Source organism: Hylaeus volcanicus, chromosome 2 (assembly GCF_026283585.1).
Source record: "Hylaeus volcanicus isolate JK05 chromosome 2, UHH_iyHylVolc1.0_haploid, whole genome shotgun sequence".
Classification (NCBI taxonomy): Eukaryota; Metazoa; Arthropoda; class Insecta; order Hymenoptera; family Colletidae; genus Hylaeus; species Hylaeus volcanicus.
The window spans coordinates 30,667,412-30,684,907 of record NC_071977.1 but is presented as its reverse complement, the minus strand read 5'-3'; the positions used below and the strand labels follow the sequence as shown (position 1 = coordinate 30,684,907).

The following is a 17,496-nucleotide window of genomic DNA, read 5'->3' as shown; positions in this document are numbered from 1 at the left end:
TGTATATTATAATAATTTATGTATATCTATATGTGATGTAATAAAATATACCTGAAAATAGAAGAGGATAACAGACCTTTATAAGAAAATATAAATAGACTGCGGATCTTTATGCATTTATAGGAAATTTGAATGCACAAGAAACTACAAAATGCAAACAATATGCAAGAATATAAAAAAGATTCAAAGTAATGTTCATGTTATTATGCAGAATAAAATTATGCATGTAATATTTGCAGAATAAAATAAATTCCAATTAGTTTCAATTTTGTAGGCATAAAATGTTTACACGCGCCAGAAATGTAGCAATGTAAAATTTCATTCAGCCAGACTATAGAATCTGGTGACAAAACCATGTGACTTGAAACAGGATTTCATTGGTCCGGAGATGGGCGAAACCCTAGGCTTCGAATAAATTTGAAATTTGCCGATATGTTTGTCTCGTTTCCTTCTTTTGAACATTTTCCAGAGGAGGAAACGAGACAAACATATCGGTAAACTTCAGATTTATTCGAAGCCTAGGATTTTGCCCATCTCTGGTCCACTATGATTTTGAATAATTGTTACCAGATCCATCGCATCACTAAGCGAAGTATAATAATAAATATATAACCGTACAAATAGTTACGATACGCAACGCACAGGTGACTACTTTATACGTAAATGGAATTTTTAATGTATCGATCTCGCATTGTGTAAAATAATAAACATATTAAAATTGATATATTTTTTCAACAGTTGGTAGATTTTTCCCGCGTTCAAACCGCGTGCGTGACGCGGCCACATCGTATCAACAGTGCGAACGTAATATCGATAATAGTTACCTGACGTCGAAAAAAGTCAGTATTTATAGCATTAATTATTAAAGATAGTACGCAATAAAGAAACATTGAGAAAGGACTTATCGTTATATACTGCGATTAACTATAAACAGAGTAAGCTATGACTTCGTTTAATTTAAGTGGGCTCGGAGATCAGTTAAAAGAAGTTGCGCAGCATTCTTCTTCTGGTACCGGTGTATCCTTTGCGAACAAATCACTGAAACTCGATTCCGAAGAAGACGGTAAATTATTTCAACCAAAATTAGTTTTTACTCCGATGTATATCCGATTATGAAAAATTCGACGGTTATTCGAATGTTGTATCGAAATATAAAACCGAACATTGAAGTAATCTTTCTCGTTTAAACAGCGTTGGAAGTAGTTAAAGCGATAAGAGAATGTACCAATTTGGAGTACTTGGATTTGGAAGGAAATACTTTAGGGCCACTTGCTGCCAAGGTTGTGGCAGAAGCATTGGAAGAACATGGTTCTGCATTGAAACGTGCCCTGTGGAAAGATATGTTCACCGGTCGTTTAAAAACTGAAATACCAAAATCAATAGAGTATCTTGGAAACGCTTTATGCTCTGCTGGCACTCGGCTTGTCGAACTCGACTTGAGCGACAACGCTTTTGGCCCAATTGGCGTGGAAGGATTGGCCAATTTCTTAACCTCCAGTTCTTGTTACACTCTTCGTGTATTAAGATTGAATAACAATGGACTTGGAATATCCGGTGGTCAGATATTGGCAAAAGCATTATCAAATTGTTACGATTATAGTTTCAAAGCAGGTAACATTGTTTGTTTGTAATTCTGTTACTTTTTGAAATTACCTTATAAACTCGTACGAATTCTTTTTTTTGCAGGTACACCTTTAGCTTTAAGGGTGTTTGTTGCGGGAAGAAATAGACTGGAAAACGAGGGTGCGATAGCATTGGCATCTGTTTTCCAGAAATTAACTAGTTTAGAAGAAGTTGTTATGCCCCAAAATGGTATATATTATCAAGGCATAACAGCACTTGCTAATGGGTTGTCTGCCAACCCTGGATTGAAAATTTTAAATCTTAATGATAATACAATCGGGCCTAAAGGAGCTCAAGCTCTCGCCAATGCGTTACCAAATTTCCGAGATTTAGAACAACTGAATCTTGGGGATTGTCTTCTTAAAACGGGAGGTGGCATGATTTTGGCAGAAGCGTTAGGGATAGAAGGTAATCATCCTTCGCTAGTGGAACTTAATTTGAGTTACAATGAAATCCACACGAAAGCCGCCAATTGCATAGCTACCGCGATGGCTGATAAAATGCACCTAGAACAGTTACTATTAGATGGAAACTTTTTCGGGAGCGAAGGTCGTGCCATTTTGCAGAAAATACTCACAGATTCCGACAGGATTGATTCGTTGGGTACGTTAAGCGATGACTTCGGAGATGAGGAGGATGAGGAAGATGAAGAAGACGCAGAAGATGAGGTAGAAGACAAGGTGGAGGATACTGAAGGTGAAATTAACGAAAATGAAGATGAAATCGAAGATAATGACAATGAAAACCCCGGCAGTATTATGCTGTCAAAAGTAACAGTTGAACAGTTCTTAAAATCACCCACAGACGAAAAGTTATTATTACTACAAGGCGATGTTGTACAAGATTTTGTAGATCATGCCAAAGTAAGTAAATATAATACTCAAATTTTGTAGTATCGTTCTATTGCATTTGTAACTCTTTTGTGTTTTAGAATTTATCAGAAGATGCTGGCACATCTTCGGAAGTGAAATTCGTAGAAGAATTGACAAAAATAATTATGAAAGTGTCAGAAAAATGTGACAGTGGTTACATAGATGTAAGAATAAGAGCTCAAAACCTTACAGATGGTTTATATTTGAATTTATGTACTTTTGTAACGGAAAATGATCAGACTTCAGTTTGGAATAATGCTCTTTTAGTCAATTTAGGTTTAATAAAAGTAAGTATTTTTAATTAACTAGTGTACATTATGTTCAAATGTACAATAATCGGAAAATACTAATATACCGGTTTGTTTCAGAGTGAAGATAAACGCAATAGAAACATTACTTGGAATTTGGTAGGCTGTTTTAAAGCGTTAGAAAAAGTTGTTCAAGAAGATTATTTCTTAACAGAAACACGGAACACGTTAAAAATCTTCTTAGAAAAACCAGCAAAAAATAACAGAACAAAAGTTATAGATTCGTGTCAGGATTCGAAAAATTCTCTTAAGGCTGTTTTAAATCGGATACAAAGTGCATAATAAATATTAAAATGCGTGTGTGTATAATTGATTTACAGAACGTCGCATAAGATACATCTATTTATTTTTAGACATTTTACGTGAAATTGTTTGTAATTTTATACAACCTTAGAAAGAATAGAAGAGATTATGCAGCATGCTATGTATACAGACTATTAATTGTTAAACGTTTAGTGCTAATTTTGTACTTCATAACAATTTCCATAAAACTTTTTTAAAGCTAAAAGATTTAAATTAATTACAAATGTTCGAAAAATAAAATTGTTTTATTCGCATATCGGCGAATACCTTGTCCATTGCATCGCATTTTCTAAATTTTTTAATTCTCATACGTGAACGAATGTAACACAACGTACAACGTCATCCTCTTTATTATCGAAAATGTAAATTTCCCAACCACATGTACCAAGATTCCACTAGACTAGAGCATTAATAATGAATATAAAAATCACATTTAAATTTCGTACTTTATCAATTCGACACATGAAAAAAAACAAACAAACTTGTGTAGAATAAATAACGCTTACCCATACAACATTAAATGCAATGAAAATTATTATGACTCTCGAAAGTTCCTTCTACTGCGTAAATAAGAACTTTGAACAAAGCTCCTAGTAAATTAATTAAATGTAATATCACGGAGTTTTCTTTCATTGTTTAATGGACACCGTGGACGCCGGATTCCAACCTGGATTAAATAAATCCGTTGCTAGTGGTGCACAGTGCGTAGATGGTTGATCTTTCATATACATTGTCACCTAAAATTACAAAAATGTGTGAATGAACAAATATTGGTATAAATAAAATTTCTCTCCAATACATGTATGGACGTACGAGAAACAGAATAAGCTGTTGTTTCATTTTAGAATCACAGTTTTGTCCGAGAGTTGAAGGATAATATATAGTACCACCATTTTTTTCTATGTCCTTTGCAATTAATTCTAAGCATCGCTGTTCGTCGACATTTACTGTTTCGATTATCGATTCTGAAAATATATTGTTGGATGTTAATATTGGAAAGCTAATTTAAATTACAGACTTGTTTTTATTCTCTTACTTTTAGTAGAAACATCAGCAGACAAAAGTCTTGTTAAAAATGCGCCGCATTCTGGAGATTCCAAGAAAAGATGTGGATAACGTCTCAACAAAAGTTTGTTGAGCAACATGTTACCGCGATTTCCAGCTAAAGTGTTACTAGGTACACACACTACTTCGTCCTCTGTTCTTCGTATAAGTAATATAGGGCCATTATACCTGCAAAAACAGATAAATACGAATGATCAAACTTGTCATTGTCATGTGTAAGATTCGAATGAAATATTATATTGTACCTATTTAACTGTTCTGCGATATTTAAATTGAAATAATCTCTGATAATATTCCGCACCAAACCTTCTAACGACGAGGACATCACCGTGGTAGCTAATGGAAGTATGTCGTCGAACGTAGCATCTAATACCTGGAGAATTATTTTAATTAAAATTGAATCGAAAAATATGTACAATATTTCTGATTAAACAAAGAAAATCTTACTAGACTTTGAATAGAAGGATAGTTCATAGCAGCCCAAGTAGCGGTATATCCACCGATGCTCCAACCATAAAGGATTATTTGCTCCTCAGAGAACTTTAAGCGATCGATTGCAAAACGCATTACACAATCGATAGCATTCTCTTCTTGGAGCGGATACGGTAGACCCTTTGTAGTCATGTTCATGTCTTACTGTTATCATTTTATAATCATAGTTTGACCGAAGAAGAAGCCTTGCCATTACTCCAAATATATTTAACATAGATACATGACTGATATTAACTGCAACATTGCCAAAATTTCATTTTTGCAATATCGACTGTATAAGAGTAACAGCAATTCTTCTCATCGGAATGTTACCATAAATATTCTGTAAATATTTAATTTACAAATGTAATACTTACAGTGCTGCTACCGAAACCTGGATGATTCCAACCTAATACGGAATATTCCTTATACAAAGGAGTCGATATAATTCCAGTTTCGTAAAAGCCTAAGTTTCCTTCGCATGTAATAACTAGCGTATTCCCATTTGTTGTTCTACGAAAACAAGAAGATAACATAAGAATAATTTGTTTGAAATCGATGCCGCGGAAAAATGTTATTTAATGTTTACATTACTTGTTACGTCGATCAACCAACATAGTATCAATTTCATTGTTATCTGCAGTTAACAATTTGTATCTTTCCCCACCTTCCTCTATTAATTCTATTCTTCCTTTCAAATGCGAAGAGCCTGTAATAATAATGCTTTACATAAAAAAGTAATAATATAATAAAATGTAAGTTAGGATGAATTATGTAACTTACGAAATGCCCAGTTGATAATTGATATACTCCCAGGATATATCATTTTAATAGCAAATGTGTGAGCTACAACGTATGATATTAATTTACAAGGTAATGTGAATATAAATTCTTTACTAGTTTGCCTTTTGACACGACCGTTAGAAGTTGCAATCTTTTCTAATGTTAATTTATCACGAGGTCGATCTCTGTAAATAGAAAATAAATTTAGAAAAGGAATGAAAGCTGAATTATAAAAGAGATTTGATAATATTATCGACATACTTTTCTACATCGTTAATTTTAAAATCTACAGGCCATGCCCAGAATTCGAACTCATATTTGTGAAGTTCTTCCTTTGTCTCCGCGCTATAATGTGCGTTTGCTTCGTTCAGTGTCTTCAGGAATTTTAAATAGATCGGATTATTAGCTCTAGAGCAACCGCGTGCAGCCAGCGATGCAATTAAAATTACACCAGCACCAGCAGCTAATTTACTCAAGAGATAAATGTTATCCGTCAAACTACCCCTCTGTTGATAGAAAAAGGTAGCAACTAACGGTATTGTATATAAGCTTATCGACCAAATTGCTGCAAACTGAAAATAAATAAGTTTACTAGTATAAACGTTTGTCATTGTTATTTCCATTCCTTTCATTGTTATTAGATACCAATTTAACATTGTCAATTTCTAACGACACAATTTATGCTTTTAACAATTAATTGTTGAAATTTTTCAACTATTTCGAAATACTCACGCAAATTACGATTTGATCACCCCATCGTTCTAAAGTTCTAGGCTCGTACGATTTCTGAAATAAATATAGACATATATACAGACATAACCTAAAACGCGTCGCTCTCGACGAGTTTTCGTGTAATTGTTCATACGTACTTTTACCAATCGACCGTTCCATGTTATTTCGTAAACTTTAAAAAGACGAGGACTAAACGTACATTTCCATAGTGTACTAATCAACGACATTTCGCATTTGTTTCAAATACTTCCAAACAAATCTACACCCTCAAGTTACCAATGTAAAATACGATGCAAGAGCGGTTTTCGCAACTTCATGCACATGACACAAGAAAACAAGTTATCACGAGTGACGATGCATCCGTTAAATATTAAATGTAGAATAGAAAAAAAAGCGTGTAAAAATAGTTAAATTACTCCATAACGATTTCTTTAGTTTCTTTCTCAATCTTACGCAAATGCGTGAGAAAATATTATGGAAGTTATAACAGAATAGCGAAGAATTCTCGAGTATCTTGAAACTTTAAAAACAAACGTAGTTTCGAGTGGCTAGATATTTCAAACGTTTTGAACTTCGTTCGGCCTTTAAACCGTTTCGTCAGAGCGACGTGTAAACTTTATGCAAATGCAGAATATTATGGACAAATATGGAACATAAGTGTTGCGACACGAGCGCTTTGAAAACGCATCACCGCTCATATCTACATATGTAGTGTAAAATAAAGTCTCTGATAGGCATTTGTTTGTCTGTTTGCTCTGAACAATGTATCTCTAAACAATGTGCGAAAGAAATATTGAGAATAACAAGTTTTACAAAAAACGTCCGTAAAAGCATTTACTGTTTACCGAAAGTTTTTACCGACATGGTGGTAATGTATCAACGGGTGTCGGTAAAAAGATATTAATCGCGCCATCTAGCTGTACGAATAGGAACCAATCGACAACAAACTTCGGTGTTTTCCCGATAGAGGAAAACTCCAAAAGTAGTTCGGTATATTCACCGTTAGATGCCTATTCGTTTGATAAAAAATAGCGGGAACTCGCAAGAGAAATTGTGATAGTTTAAAAGTTACAAAAAGAAGGCTAGCTATTACTAATGATTAATTCATGCGTCAGTAATAATAAGCAACATTTTTCGCACGAAGAGTAATATTACAATAATTAATATCGCTCTTTGTATAATAATATAATAATAACACAATCCTTCTCTCAACCTTCGAAACCTAACGTTCACCCAACGTAATCAAATTTCAGGAATTTTTACCTTTGAAACTAAGCGTCGTACGAATAAACCGTAAATATAAAAAAAGTTTGGTTTTATCGTTCTCTATAAGGTGATATTTTTTGAAAAATTCTACTATCAACGCGCCTCTTAGAATCTCCATCGAAAATCGTCCCGCGGTCAAACCCCGTAACTCGAACACGCCTCAACGTGAAATTCTGTACATGTCCAAACATCTTTTCAACTCCGAGGATAGGTTACATTTCCGTCAGACTTTGCTTTGCTGTTTTCTCTAACGGATTGAAATCGATATCACGCGAAACGGAGGCTAGCTTCAATCGCGTTTACAGAAATTTGAACGTCCCGGTCATTCGATTCACACTCGCTTAGTAAGTACAGAAACTCTATCGTAACCGCGTATAGCGCGTTGTTTTCGCGTAATAAAAATAACCGTCGCGGAAAAAACTAATTCGTAGCGTAATCGAAGAAAACGTGTCCGTGGTTGACCATACAAAATCAAAGAGTACGTTGGAATGACACAATCGCAGAGCCCGTGTGAAATTGGACAATTTCGTAACGGGTCGATCGTAGGACCCGTGCATTAGATCGTGCTTTTTGGAACGTAAAGAACTTGCTGGAAGATTGGAAGCAAGTGCGCTACAATAACGCACAGTAGTTACATATTGCGTGCAACATCGATAATACGATTGAGGAATCGTGTCGATACATCGTACGCTTTTCAGAATGTCAGATTGGGATACCGCTCCTATCACTTTGCGTAAACGTCCCCCGAAGGCTTCCGTGCTTAAATCGGAACAGGTAACGTTGCTCTGCAGACATTTCGAGGCATTTTACACGAAGTAATCGTTGCATGCATGGGTTGTGTAATTGTGTTTATTTACAGGCGGTGAATGCTGCACGTCGTCAAGGTTTTGCTGTCGAAACACAAGCGAAATGTAAGTTGAATTTCGTCGTACGACACGGTATTCTTGTTTTTTTTTTTTTTTACAAATTTTTAGAAATACACAACCTACAAAAATGATATCTGTTCCGCAGAGGTCTCGTTTGTGTACTAAACGTTACAGAGTAATGACGATCGATGCGACCTTGCGTGATATCGAGATTGTAAATAATATGATGCGATACGTAGTAACATAAAGTTAAGAAAACTGTCGAACGTTCCGTGATAATTGTAAAACAAAAGTGTTATTCTATATTAGGGGGCGGTGGAGCGAATAGGCAACACGTAACAACTAAAAATACCGCCAAGCTAGACAGAGAGACCGAAGAGCTGAAACATGACAAAGTCCCACTCGACCTTGGTAAATTAATTCAACAAGGACGACAAAATAAAGGATTGTCTCAGAAAGATCTTGCAACGGTACAACATTGATTCAATCGTGTAACATAAATGTTCAACCGTTTACGTTTTGTACATGATTTTTGTTCTTTGTTTTGTAGAAAGTAAACGAGAAGGCACAGGTGATCAATGACTACGAGGCGGGCCGCGGAATTCCAAATCAAATGGTGATTGGGAAAATCGAGCGAGTGTTGGGAATAAAATTGCGTGGAAAGGACCGTGGTAAACAGTTAACAGCCCCCGGGACGAAAAAGTGAATCTCGGGGGAAACAATCTCAACTTTTTACCCTTACATATTGTTCCCTAATCAGAACTGCAAGAAAAATGGTAGAATTGACAGCAATACTACTCCTGCCCTGTTCATCTTTGGTTATTTTATTATATACTTTAAATAAAATATTATTTTATTAAATATATTATTGTGTATTGTAAAATAGATTATTATAATATGCCTTCAAGTATGAAATGCAAGGAGTATGTTTGTATCTAACATAAAAAGAAAAAAAACTATCAATGTGAAAACTGCAAACAAAAATCAAGTATCTTTGTGTATGATTTCGTTACAAATTTAAATGTACTGGATTCTATTACATATTTATTTCTCGGTTTTTCGAAGTTTGATTAACGTAGGTTAAACGATATAGTATTAATGCAAGTAGAGGTATAAGATTGTCGATATGTGTATGTACATGAATCAGCGATTCGACAGTAGTAGTTTAATGTTTTCATTGTTAAACAAATAGAATTTTTATACACGCATCCACACATGAACATCATACGTCGAAATATTTGCATAGCGATTAAAGTATTAATTTATAGTGTAACGATATTTCAACATACATCACAGTAGTTGTATATAAAAATAAGGAATTACTAAATAAATATTAATTATACGATTTAGAGTTAACTTTATTCGTACAGAAATCTGGTGATACATCATTTTAATCCAATATGAAAATTTAATCTCTCCTCAATGCAAAACTTAAATCTTGTATACCATCTTTCGTTACAACTTTAATGCTTATAGAGTCACCTGTATAAATATCTCTTTCTGCTGCTGAAATGAAAACATCTTTTATTACAGCAATAGCTTTTTCTTGGGTCAAAGGAGCGTGTTCGACGCCTTCTTGATTTTTGTAACCAATCTGAAAGATGTACACAATAAACAACCTGTTGCAGTTAGATAAATATATTTTGTGTCTATACTTTCGCAGTACCTGGTTATCAAGAAGAGGTTGCAAAAGTGCACCAGCAGAGCCACCTGCTCTATATTTTGTCAGTTCGCAATGGCCAATTGGATCATAACTGTATACACATCCTTTACCTTCATCATTTATTCCACCGACAATATTACTAACATAATAGGGAAAGAAACGTTTATAGTATAACATTGTTGACAACATTTGTGCTACTGCTGGTGTTGTCATTTCTTTCTGGTGTTCATGTTGATACATCTGACGAATGAAAAAATATTAATAAATAACTATGATTACCATACAATAGAAAGACATCCCACGACACAATAGAGTAAACTTTAAAAGTCCTTTACCTGCATTCGAGCTGATAGGAGTCGAGTTAAAGTGAGTGTATCACACCAACATCCGGAACACCCTAAGATAGTTGTGTTTGATAAGGTGAATAATTTCTGTTGTTCACGGGTATAAATGGAGTATCCCGTGCTGAGACGCGTGTCTGCTGCTATCACACAGAAGTCGTCTCCAGCGAGGGCTATAACGCTTCTACAATCACAATAAAAAAAAAATCAGATTTATTAAGGTTAGGATATTCCAAATATTAAAGAAACAACATTTGTCCAATTAAAAGTGAGAAATTGTGCCATTGGAAATCAGAAAAAACTACGCTTTTCTATGTACCGATACGTATCGTTAGAAATATTGAGGTTATGTTTGAAATTTACCCTCCGTTATCAGCGTACGGGCTGAAACTTTTCATTTTCGCAGCTTCTGTTTCATAGTCTGGCAACGATCTGCGTGGATTTTCACTCAAAAGAGCCATTTCTCTCCAAGTATTCTCGAAAACTAAAGAAATTTTAATCACTTTCAATGAATGACACTACACTTTGCGTCGAGGATGGTGATGCAAAATAACATTTCCTACACACGAACGCATTCTACTATGGACGTCGTTGATTGGCCGGTCTCTACTCGTCTCCATCAGAATAGGTTAATGATTATAGGTTCGCATTTGAATGTGTACAATGATAACAAATCAGGCGAGCGACTCGAAATGTTGCTGTCAACTAGTGATAAAATAATAATTTACAAGCGAAGATGAGCAAAATCCTACCTAGATGCGAAATTTCGAATAACGTAAAAAAGTAAACAAGTTCGGATTTCTATCGTGATTGTATATCGTTCGAAAGGCGTGTATGTTAATTTATGAGCCGACGGCCGAATGTGTGATTATCAAGCGAACTGGAAAAAACATATTACCTTATCAGATACGATAACGCACTGACGAGTTGGCAATATTCGGTAGAATTCGAAAAGGTGAAGAGAAAATAATTTTCTTTTCCAATTTGTCGAGATGGCAACCGGTGATGGGAGACGCGTCGCACTAATTACGGGCATTACCGGACAAGTAAGTTTGACAGCTCATTCATACTTCATACATATCAAGTATCGAGTTAAAGATTAATAAAGTTAATCGAGATATTTTCAGAAGTATAAAAATAGACTATCAAATTTGTTTCTTCTATTGCATTCACAATTTTCGCTACCTATTATTAATACAACAATTCTTTTAGGATGGTTCCTATTTAGCAGAATTCCTGTTGGAGAAGGGGTATGATGTTCATGGTATAATTAGGAGAGCTAGTTCCTTTAATACTGCTCGCATTCAACATCTTTATGCGGATCCAAAATGTCATCGTCAGGGCAAAATGAAACTGCACTATGGCGATATGACAGATTCCAGTAGTTTAGTTAAAGTAATTAGCACTGTGCAACCGACAGAAATTTATAATCTTGCTGCTCAAAGTCACGTTATGGTATGTATCATTCCTTGCTTGTGTTCCTCCTATGTTTACATTCTTTTAAGATATACTATCACTATGTTACTTTTTTTCCAGGTAAGTTTCGAAGTAAGCGAATACACTGCTGAAGTAGATGCAGTAGGGACAGTTAGATTACTAGATGCAATACGTACTTGTGGTCTAGAAAAATCTGTAAAATTTTATCATGCATCGACATCTGAACTTTATGGCAGAGTGGTAGAAGTACCTCAAAATGAAAAGACTCCGTTCTATCCTCGTTCACCATACGGTGATTAATTAATCAAGTATTATTTTATATTTAACTTTGTATATTCCGGTTGAATACAACTGACTCCTTTAAAATTTCAGCTTGCGCAAAATTGTACAGCTTTTGGATAGTGGTAAACTATAGAGAAGCGTATAACATGTTCGCGTGTAACGGTATACTATTTAATCACGAAAGTCCGCGCAGAGGAGAGAATTTTGTCACAAGGAAAGTGACTAGATCGATAGCAAAAATACAATTAGGTTTACAAGACGTTTTTGAACTAGGAAATTTAGATGCTAAACGGGATTGGGGACATGCAAAAGATTATGTTGAAGTAAGAAGCATATATGGAAGCATGATACTCGTATCGAAAGCTTTGACTAAAAAATTTACTAATCTTTGGGTTTTATAGGCAATGTGGTTAATGTTGCAACAACCAACTCCGGATGACTTTGTGATAGCGACAGGCGAAACGCATAGTGTTAGAGAATTCGTAGACGCGGCTTTTGAGTATGTAGGTCGTACAATTAAATGGAAAGGTGAGGGTGTGAATGAGATAGGACAAGATGCACAAACCGGACAAGTATTAGTCAGAGTGAATCCTAAGTACTTCCGTCCAACGGAAGTTGTACGTATTAATTTTGTATAACAGCAGCTGCATTGCTACATAATAAGTATTTTGTATTGACTTCTTTTACTTATGTAGGATGTACTTTTGGGTGATGCTACTAAAGCAAAGGAAAAAATAGGTTGGAAACCGACGATTGCATTCAAGGTAACCTATCGTTATCGTATTTTACGCGTTTATATGATTATTTGTTGGTCAAGTTTGTAACTAGCGTTATTATTCTAGGATCTGGTAAAAGACATGGTGGACTCCGATTTAGAATTAATGAGAAAAAATCCAGTCGCCTAAAGTTGTTAATTATTCATGAAGAGCTATGTCATTTATGAAGAACCTTGATGTATTTGCTGAACACATTCTATGTCTCTATGAGACAATGATACTTAATTAAGATACACTTATTGTATTAAAAGAATTTTAATATTATTTTGTAAAACTACATATTCTTAGGTTAGATGTGAACAAGCTTTGAAGTAAGAGATTTAATACTATTAGGTGCTAAGATAAAATAGCCTCGTTCAGCATCTGATCCGAGATATGTGTATACATAAAACTTAACAATAATATATGTAACACATGTTGATAGTAAATATTACATTTAATCTATTCCTTTTATAGGTGCTGATTTACACATATATATGTATACATTAATGGATTATATAAAAATTAATATTTTCAAGATTTTTAATCGAAAAAGGGAGTGATTAAATTGCTTTCGTTTAAGAGAAATTGATCCAACTTCGACTTTTTTTAGATTTTTGACGAGTGACACAATTTTACTAGAATAGTGCTTATATACAAAATGTCTTCCGTCTACTCGTTCATTAATTTTTACTTTTGTACATACTGTATTATACTTTAGGATAATCGTTAAGTAGTATCTCGATCTTTATACACGATGTCCATTGTATAAACAGAAATAAAAACATTTTTGTACAAACAAAGCGAACACAAATTATAGATTTTTACTTTAATTATCATCAAATAGAAATAGCTATGTAGCTGGCTCGTCCGTAGACTTCCGTAAGATATTCTCGATCGTGAACATCATCGATTTTACGCAGTGTCCTTGAGATTCTGCGTATTTCACTTTCGTCTTCCGTGCTTCTTCGACATCTCTCATCTCGATTATTTTACATTCCTCGTTTTTCTCTTCGCGCTTCGTCGAGTTTGAGAAGACTTCCGGCGAGACCTAGAATCACGATTCTTCGTTAGCAACGATAATTGCTGATTAACTTCGTCGTGGAAAAGTAGCTTCTTGTGCGATCAAATTACTTTACGATATCGTCCCTTTCTGGTTACTATCGTTAACCAGAAATTTAGAATTAATTTTCAAGTGCCTATTAGTTTCTACTAAAAACCACAGTGGAATATGTGTTGCTAACCACGCACTGGAGGATAACCAAGACATCCTGTTGACACTTCTTTTCCATAATATCATTTATACATATTTTAAAACTTGTAAAAATGAAAATGTGTTAAGTAAAATAATGATGTATATATATATTCATTATTTTACTTAACACATTCTCATTTTTACAAATTTTAAATTAATATTATGGGAAGGAAGTGTCAAGAGGATGTCTTGATTATCCTCCATACTAAAAGATATTGCCTTTTAAGGCTGATTCTTTATTGTAGTTTCTAGATGTGTAATAGAGAAGGCTGTCTTGACAAAGGAGATCTAGATGGGGGTATTTAAAAGATGATACTGACATCACCGAGGGTCACCAACATTTCAAAGGGATTCTTTATTGTACTTTCTCAACCGTTGAATACAACAAGAAGGGTGCATCACTGTCGGTAGAAATCTAGCATACAGTAATATTACCTTTGAAATGTGGTGACTCTCAGTTATGTCAGTATCGTCCTTTAAATACCCCCATCTAGATCTCCCTCATCAAGATAGCTCTCTCTATTACACATCTAGAAACTACAATAAAGAATTTCTTTGAAAGGTGGTGACTCTCAGTGACGTCAGTATCATCCTTTAAATATCAATAATAATCAAGCCACCCTCTCTATCACATATATAGAAACTACAATAAAGAATCAGCCTTAAAAGGCAATATCTCTCAGTATCATCCTTTAAATACCCCCATCTAGATCTCCCTCATCAAGATAGCTCTCTCTATTACACATCTAGAAACTACAATAAAGAATTTCTTTGAAAGGTGGTGACTCTCAGTGACGTCAGTGTCATCCTTTAAATATCAATAATAATCAAGCCACCCTCTCTATCACATATATAGAAACTACAATAAAGAATCAGCCTTAAAAGGCAATATCTCTCAGTATCGAAGTCTCATCCGCTCCTAGACCTCCCTCACCGAGACAACTCCGCGGTCATGTTCCCGTCGGTTGCCCTGGACGAATGGCTTCTGCTTCTTCATCCTCCTCCTCCTGTAATTTCCATGCTCGAACATCTCGCTGGCAGAGGGATCCAGGGTCCAATAGCTCCCTTTCCCAGCCTGATCCTCCTCGCTGTCCTCCCCGACGACTTTGTCCCTGGGAATCTTCACGAAGCAGTCGTTCAAGCTCAGATTGTGCCTGATGCTGTTCTGCCAACCCTGACGGTTCTCCCTGTAATACGGAAACCTTTCCATGATGAACTTGTAGATGCCCGAGAGTGTGAGCCTCTGCTTCGGCGATGAATTGATCGCCATCGCTATCAGAGCTATGTAGGAGTACGGAGGCTTCTCGTAGCGAGGCTGGGGCTTGTATCGGATCTGAGGAACGCTCCAGGAGAGCGGCAAGCTCCTCGAACCGAGCACGTCTGGCACCAGGCTGTAGTAGCTGGGGAGCGGGCACATAGTAGGGAAGATCTCCTCTGGGTTCCATAGCTCGAAACCCCCTCGTAAATCGCATCCGTATACCTTGGATGCGTCCGGGTAGCTACCGTTTGGCTCCATCGGGACCTGGTCTGGGCATCTGGTCGTTGTTTTGGTTGTTACGCTGCGTGATCGCGCCGTGGTGGACGTTGTAGGCTTTCAAGGCTTCGAAGGCTTCTGGAGATTACTGTCGCGACGAGTATTTTGAATCTTGACGAGTATGAATCTTGACGAGTTTGAATCTCGACGAGTTGGCCACCAAACTGGGCTACGCACTTTGTATTCCGAGTCCCGTAGGATACTGCATCGAAAGATCTCCTGCTTTCAAGGACCCCTGAGACTCCTCAGCAGCCCTCGAGTTCCTCTGGCGATTACTCGAAAGAACTGTGCTCTTTTACTGGATTGTACACCACACTGGAAGTATCTCGAGATGAAGCGGAAGACTCGGAGCGAAGACTCCAAGGACTGATCTCAAGGAATTATGGTGGGACCAGGGGGAACAAACACCCTCGAACCGGTCCAGAATCCGTCGCGTGGATGACTGGGTGCGATTTGCGTTCGGTTGGACCAATTCTCTAACGAAGGGTGTTTAATTTGACACGCGGTTGATCAGGAGGGTGGATCCAGCTCCGCCCATCGAGGCATTCCGAGGAACTCTCGTTTGCTCGTTTCCTCGCTAGGGAGGCGGTTACCTATCCCAGGGACTGGCGGCGTGTTTTATTGCTGTTTACACATATGCTGTCCCAACACCCACGCCGGCAGTAAACGAGTCGATATGTAAACAAAGCTGCGGTAATTTATACTCAAACCGTATCGGTTTCTCGGAACACCGCTCTTGTCTTCCTCTTCGTGCCGCTCCCCCTAGCGACTTTGACTTTAGACAAATAGCGGGTCAACCCACCCCCCTTCTCCCTCCTGTACTTCTGTGAAATCGCGATTAACTTTGTAAGTTACTTTCTTTCTTGAAAAAATGGAGTCTAAACGAAAAACTTTCATCAAGGCACGGGGAGGATTCGAACCCACGATCCTCGGATCCACAGTCGAACGCTTTACCAACACGACCAATCTCTCACCCTACGTTTCGTGTTCTCATTTCACTCCTTATTCTTGGATATCATAGACGCGGATAATACACCTTTTTTCATTTCTTTTTTTAACCGACTTCGAAAAGTAGGAGGCTCGATTCGACATGTATATTTTTTTAGTAGAGTCCTCAGATTGTTATCGACCTGGAATCAGTCCGATCTACTTCCGACTTCCACAATTGTTTCTCAATTGGTCCAGCAGCCTACGGCGACATTTCGCGATTTCTAGAATCGTTCCGTGCCACGTTCGTTTTCGCTGCGTCGAGTTCGACCCGTGCTCCTCGTTGTTTCCGAGAAACATTCAATTTAACGAGGCCGGTCGGTTTATTTTGCGGCCGATCGAACCGACCCAGGAGTCCGTTGCGGCGGGTCTGCGATCGCTGTGAATTTTCCCACACTCGTAAAACGTCGCAGAAGCAACAACCCGTTTAACCCGGGGGCCCCGCAGACGCCCGGGCGATTTTGTCAATAAGGAGCGATTGTTTAGATTCGGGTGGATACGAGGCAGTAAAACGAAACGATCCGCAAACAGGACCGCCTGCGTTCACGAGGCGTTTCGTCGGCGAAGAGGTAAAGGCTTCTGCGGTTCGCCAAGCTCGTAAATAAAGCACGAAAAACTATCGGGGGACAAGGAGAGCTTCCTGTAGTTATTTACATCTTCGAATGTTTTAAACGTTTAACAGCCTCTAAGCGTTGCTAGTTCGTCGAGGAATCGAGGTCGTCTTTGAACGAGTAGTCGACCCTTTGTTTTGACGATTTTTGATAGAAATTCTAAGAAGCGTGATGTTAACAAAAATATCAGCTTATAGGGAACGTCGAGACGGAACTTTTTTCTCTTTACGGTTTATTTATACGACGTTTAGTTTCGGAGATAAAAATTGAAAAATTAGAATCCCGTTTTCCCCGTGATCTCGTAGTGGTCTGATTATGTTGTCGTTGTCTTAAAGAAAAACA

General features: G+C 36.9%; 6 protein-coding genes across 6 annotated transcripts; 3 read left to right on the top strand and 3 right to left on the bottom strand.

Moving 5' to 3' along the window:
• The first annotated feature begins 767 nt into the window (after positions 1-767).
• Positions 768-3,346, top strand: LOC128885061 (ran GTPase-activating protein 1). The gene is made up of 5 exons (XM_054138810.1): positions 768-1,063; positions 1,192-1,611; positions 1,687-2,486; positions 2,555-2,782; positions 2,864-3,346. The coding sequence occupies exons 1-5, from the start codon at positions 943-945 to the stop codon at positions 3,083-3,085; spliced, it is 1,791 nt and encodes a 596-aa protein (XP_053994785.1). The 5' UTR covers positions 768-942; the 3' UTR covers positions 3,086-3,346.
• Positions 3,347-3,438: 92 nt separating this feature from the next.
• On the bottom strand, positions 3,439-6,830 carry LOC128885062 (phosphatidylserine lipase ABHD16A). The gene is made up of 11 exons (XM_054138811.1): positions 6,295-6,830; positions 6,158-6,211; positions 5,687-5,997; positions 5,426-5,610; positions 5,237-5,351; positions 5,020-5,155; positions 4,619-4,783; positions 4,417-4,544; positions 4,143-4,339; positions 3,920-4,071; positions 3,439-3,843 (listed from the first exon to the last, which is right to left on the bottom strand). The coding sequence occupies exons 1-11, from the start codon at positions 6,382-6,384 to the stop codon at positions 3,736-3,738; spliced, it is 1,641 nt and encodes a 546-aa protein (XP_053994786.1). The 5' UTR covers positions 6,385-6,830; the 3' UTR covers positions 3,439-3,735.
• A 923-nt stretch (positions 6,831-7,753) lies between these two features.
• Positions 7,754-9,152, top strand: LOC128885066 (endothelial differentiation-related factor 1 homolog). The gene is made up of 4 exons (XM_054138816.1): positions 7,754-8,197; positions 8,283-8,334; positions 8,599-8,759; positions 8,840-9,152. The coding sequence occupies exons 1-4, from the start codon at positions 8,123-8,125 to the stop codon at positions 8,993-8,995; spliced, it is 444 nt and encodes a 147-aa protein (XP_053994791.1). The 5' UTR covers positions 7,754-8,122; the 3' UTR covers positions 8,996-9,152.
• On the bottom strand, positions 9,120-10,874 carry LOC128885065 (proteasome subunit beta type-1). The gene is made up of 4 exons (XM_054138815.1): positions 10,657-10,874; positions 10,288-10,477; positions 9,956-10,192; positions 9,120-9,883 (listed from the first exon to the last, which is right to left on the bottom strand). The coding sequence occupies exons 1-4, from the start codon at positions 10,752-10,754 to the stop codon at positions 9,698-9,700; spliced, it is 711 nt and encodes a 236-aa protein (XP_053994790.1). The 5' UTR covers positions 10,755-10,874; the 3' UTR covers positions 9,120-9,697.
• Positions 10,875-11,002: 128 nt separating this feature from the next.
• Positions 11,003-13,309, top strand: LOC128885063 (GDP-mannose 4,6 dehydratase). The gene is made up of 7 exons (XM_054138812.1): positions 11,003-11,339; positions 11,506-11,748; positions 11,830-12,022; positions 12,103-12,335; positions 12,414-12,629; positions 12,708-12,776; positions 12,855-13,309. The coding sequence occupies exons 1-7, from the start codon at positions 11,286-11,288 to the stop codon at positions 12,915-12,917; spliced, it is 1,071 nt and encodes a 356-aa protein (XP_053994787.1). The 5' UTR covers positions 11,003-11,285; the 3' UTR covers positions 12,918-13,309.
• A 306-nt stretch (positions 13,310-13,615) lies between these two features.
• On the bottom strand, positions 13,616-17,122 carry LOC128885064 (fork head domain-containing protein L1-like). The gene is made up of 2 exons (XM_054138814.1): positions 14,957-17,122; positions 13,616-13,818 (listed from the first exon to the last, which is right to left on the bottom strand). The coding sequence occupies exons 1-2, from the start codon at positions 15,536-15,538 to the stop codon at positions 13,621-13,623; spliced, it is 780 nt and encodes a 259-aa protein (XP_053994789.1). The 5' UTR covers positions 15,539-17,122; the 3' UTR covers positions 13,616-13,620.
• Between the last annotated feature and the right edge of the window lie 374 nt (positions 17,123-17,496).

Excerpts from the sequence above, each read along its gene's own strand:
- LOC128885065 (XM_054138815.1), bottom strand. The coding sequence starts at position 10,754 with ATGGCTCTTTTGAGTGAAAATCCACGCAGATCGTTGCCAGACTATGAA. Across the intron at positions 10,478-10,656 it reads CCGTACGCTGATAACGGAGG|AAGCGTTATAGCCCTCGCTG; the intron begins GTAAATTTCAAA and ends TTGTGATTGTAG. Across the intron at positions 9,884-9,955 it reads AACCTCTTCTTGATAACCAG|ATTGGTTACAAAAATCAAGA; the intron begins GTACTGCGAAAG and ends TACATCTTTCAG.
- LOC128885066 (XM_054138816.1), top strand. The coding sequence starts at position 8,123 with ATGTCAGATTGGGATACCGCTCCTATCACTTTGCGTAAACGTCCCCCG. Across the intron at positions 8,335-8,598 it reads TGTCGAAACACAAGCGAAAT|GGGGCGGTGGAGCGAATAGG; the intron begins GTAAGTTGAATT and ends ATTCTATATTAG. Across the intron at positions 8,760-8,839 it reads CTCAGAAAGATCTTGCAACG|AAAGTAAACGAGAAGGCACA; the intron begins GTACAACATTGA and ends TTTGTTTTGTAG.
- LOC128885062 (XM_054138811.1), bottom strand. The coding sequence starts at position 6,384 with ATGTCGTTGATTAGTACACTATGGAAATGTACGTTTAGTCCTCGTCTT. Across the intron at positions 5,998-6,157 it reads GTGATCAAATCGTAATTTGC|TTTGCAGCAATTTGGTCGAT; the intron begins GTGAGTATTTCG and ends ATTTATTTTCAG. Across the intron at positions 5,352-5,425 it reads AATTATCAACTGGGCATTTC|GCTCTTCGCATTTGAAAGGA; the intron begins GTAAGTTACATA and ends TTATTATTACAG.
- LOC128885063 (XM_054138812.1), top strand. The coding sequence starts at position 11,286 with ATGGCAACCGGTGATGGGAGACGCGTCGCACTAATTACGGGCATTACC. Across the intron at positions 11,340-11,505 it reads TTACGGGCATTACCGGACAA|GATGGTTCCTATTTAGCAGA; the intron begins GTAAGTTTGACA and ends CAATTCTTTTAG. Across the intron at positions 12,630-12,707 it reads ACTTCCGTCCAACGGAAGTT|GATGTACTTTTGGGTGATGC; the intron begins GTACGTATTAAT and ends TTACTTATGTAG.
- LOC128885064 (XM_054138814.1), bottom strand. The coding sequence starts at position 15,538 with ATGGAGCCAAACGGTAGCTACCCGGACGCATCCAAGGTATACGGATGC. Across the intron at positions 13,819-14,956 it reads ATGACCGCGGAGTTGTCTCG|GTCTCGCCGGAAGTCTTCTC; the intron begins GTGAGGGAGGTC and ends TCGTGATTCTAG.
- LOC128885061 (XM_054138810.1), top strand. The coding sequence starts at position 943 with ATGACTTCGTTTAATTTAAGTGGGCTCGGAGATCAGTTAAAAGAAGTT. Across the intron at positions 1,064-1,191 it reads ACTCGATTCCGAAGAAGACG|CGTTGGAAGTAGTTAAAGCG; the intron begins GTAAATTATTTC and ends TCGTTTAAACAG. Across the intron at positions 2,487-2,554 it reads ATTTTGTAGATCATGCCAAA|AATTTATCAGAAGATGCTGG; the intron begins GTAAGTAAATAT and ends TTTGTGTTTTAG.